Source organism: Dendroctonus ponderosae, unplaced genomic scaffold, assembly GCF_020466585.1.
Source record: "Dendroctonus ponderosae isolate FM_Combo_2020 unplaced genomic scaffold, Dpon_F_20191213v2 Dpon_F_20191213_2, whole genome shotgun sequence".
Lineage (NCBI taxonomy): Eukaryota > Metazoa > Arthropoda > Insecta > Coleoptera > Curculionidae > Dendroctonus > Dendroctonus ponderosae.
Window position 1 is genome coordinate 16,623,598 of NW_026018165.1, and position 1,432 is coordinate 16,625,029.

Consider the following 1,432-nt stretch of genomic DNA (forward strand, 5'->3'; position numbering starts at 1 on the left):
TTTTTGGAATTTTTTGCGTTTGTGTGACAACAAGCTGATGATATTCTGGATGTTCTTAGAGCGGCCGTTGCAACGCTTCTTATATAGCATTTTGCGAACATAACTGGAACTTAAACATACAAATGCGATTCGATATTACAATAAAAACTATTTTTGGAATATTGTGAGGAATGTGTTTTTGTCATATTGAGCAATATTGATTTTAAAATAGGAGCTCAAGGAAGAAAAGTTTTGAGCAGGTTTCAGCAGCGTTCCCACCAAACGAGCAGCGGACGCACGCACAGTGCAAGCGTTCAAGCAAACCACCTCTGAAGATGCAAGCCACTCGCGCTTGCGAAACGTCGGGAAGAAATTCTATTTTTTGATTAATTCTTCAAACGATTGCAATCTTTCTTGGCCAAGTTGAAACACCCTGAATGTATATGCAAAAATATTTGCAGGTAAACGGACATGAGGTACCTTTAACGAACCCGCCACATGTGGCCATATACGAGGTCGCCTCCATGTTGGAACATAAATGCAATGCAAACTGCAATCGGACTTTCACCAGTCAGGGAGCAGTTCTGGTCAAAGCTGGAACAGCGATCAAAAAAGGTCTAAGAAACCCCGCAATCTTCTCCACAGCAAAAATTAAATAAACACACTTGTAGGTGACCATTTGAGCATTTGCTACACCGACCCGCTATGGGGCACGTTGAACCGAAGACATCACTTGTATGAATCCAAGTTCTTCTGGTGTTTGTGCGAACGATGTGCGGATCCTACGGAGTTTGGCACCTATTTCAGTGCGATTCGATGCCAAAAACCGTAAGATTTGTTGTTGTGAACACCTGCTGGAGAACGCTAATGCCAGTTTTACTATGTAGGAACTGTTCTGGTTACATCCTGCCCTCCTCGTTTCTCGACCAATCCGCCAACGGAAAACTGCCCAATTGGACGTGCAACAAATGCGAATCCTCCTGCAATTCGTACCACGCCCAGGAGATTCTGGACCGGATCGGGCAGGATCTTCACGAGATGGAAAAGGGGACCACAAAGGCGGCAAAGGACTTTATTAAAACCTACGAAAAGTATCTGCACAGCAACCACTACTATTTGGTTGATGTGAAATTGGCTCTGAGTCAATTGATGGGTCACGAGGATGCGTTTGGCCTGCCGGCCGTTGGAGATGACGATCTACAGTACAAGGCGCGCTTGTGTCAAGCGATCGCTAATTTGGTTAAAACTTTAGCACCTGGTAAGGATTTAACCATCTAGAGTGATACACACAGATTATCTAATCTAATCTAATATTTTTTACAAACTTCTTTTTGGGTATTTCGCCTCAAAGTTTTTTGTCTTTAAGACAGAATTTCCTCACGTCTTTTATTACAGATTGATAAATAGTGCTCCTATTTCGCAATAAGAACGAATTATTTATCAAAAAGTAATC

At 42.4% G+C, this 1,432-nt stretch overlaps 1 protein-coding gene across 2 annotated transcripts in view; it reads left to right on the forward strand.

Moving 5' to 3' along the window:
• Positions 1–1,432, forward strand: part of LOC109536745 (SET domain-containing protein SmydA-8) — an 11,565-nt gene that overhangs the window by 5,304 nt on the left and 4,829 nt on the right. For both annotated transcript variants that reach the window (XM_019903097.2, XM_048663637.1), the window contains exons 4-6: positions 441–594; positions 651–807; positions 867–1,237. In XM_019903097.2, the coding sequence (XP_019758656.2) occupies positions 441–594; positions 651–807; positions 867–1,237 (682 nt within the window). The remainder of the gene's footprint in view (positions 1–440; positions 595–650; positions 808–866; positions 1,238–1,432) is intronic.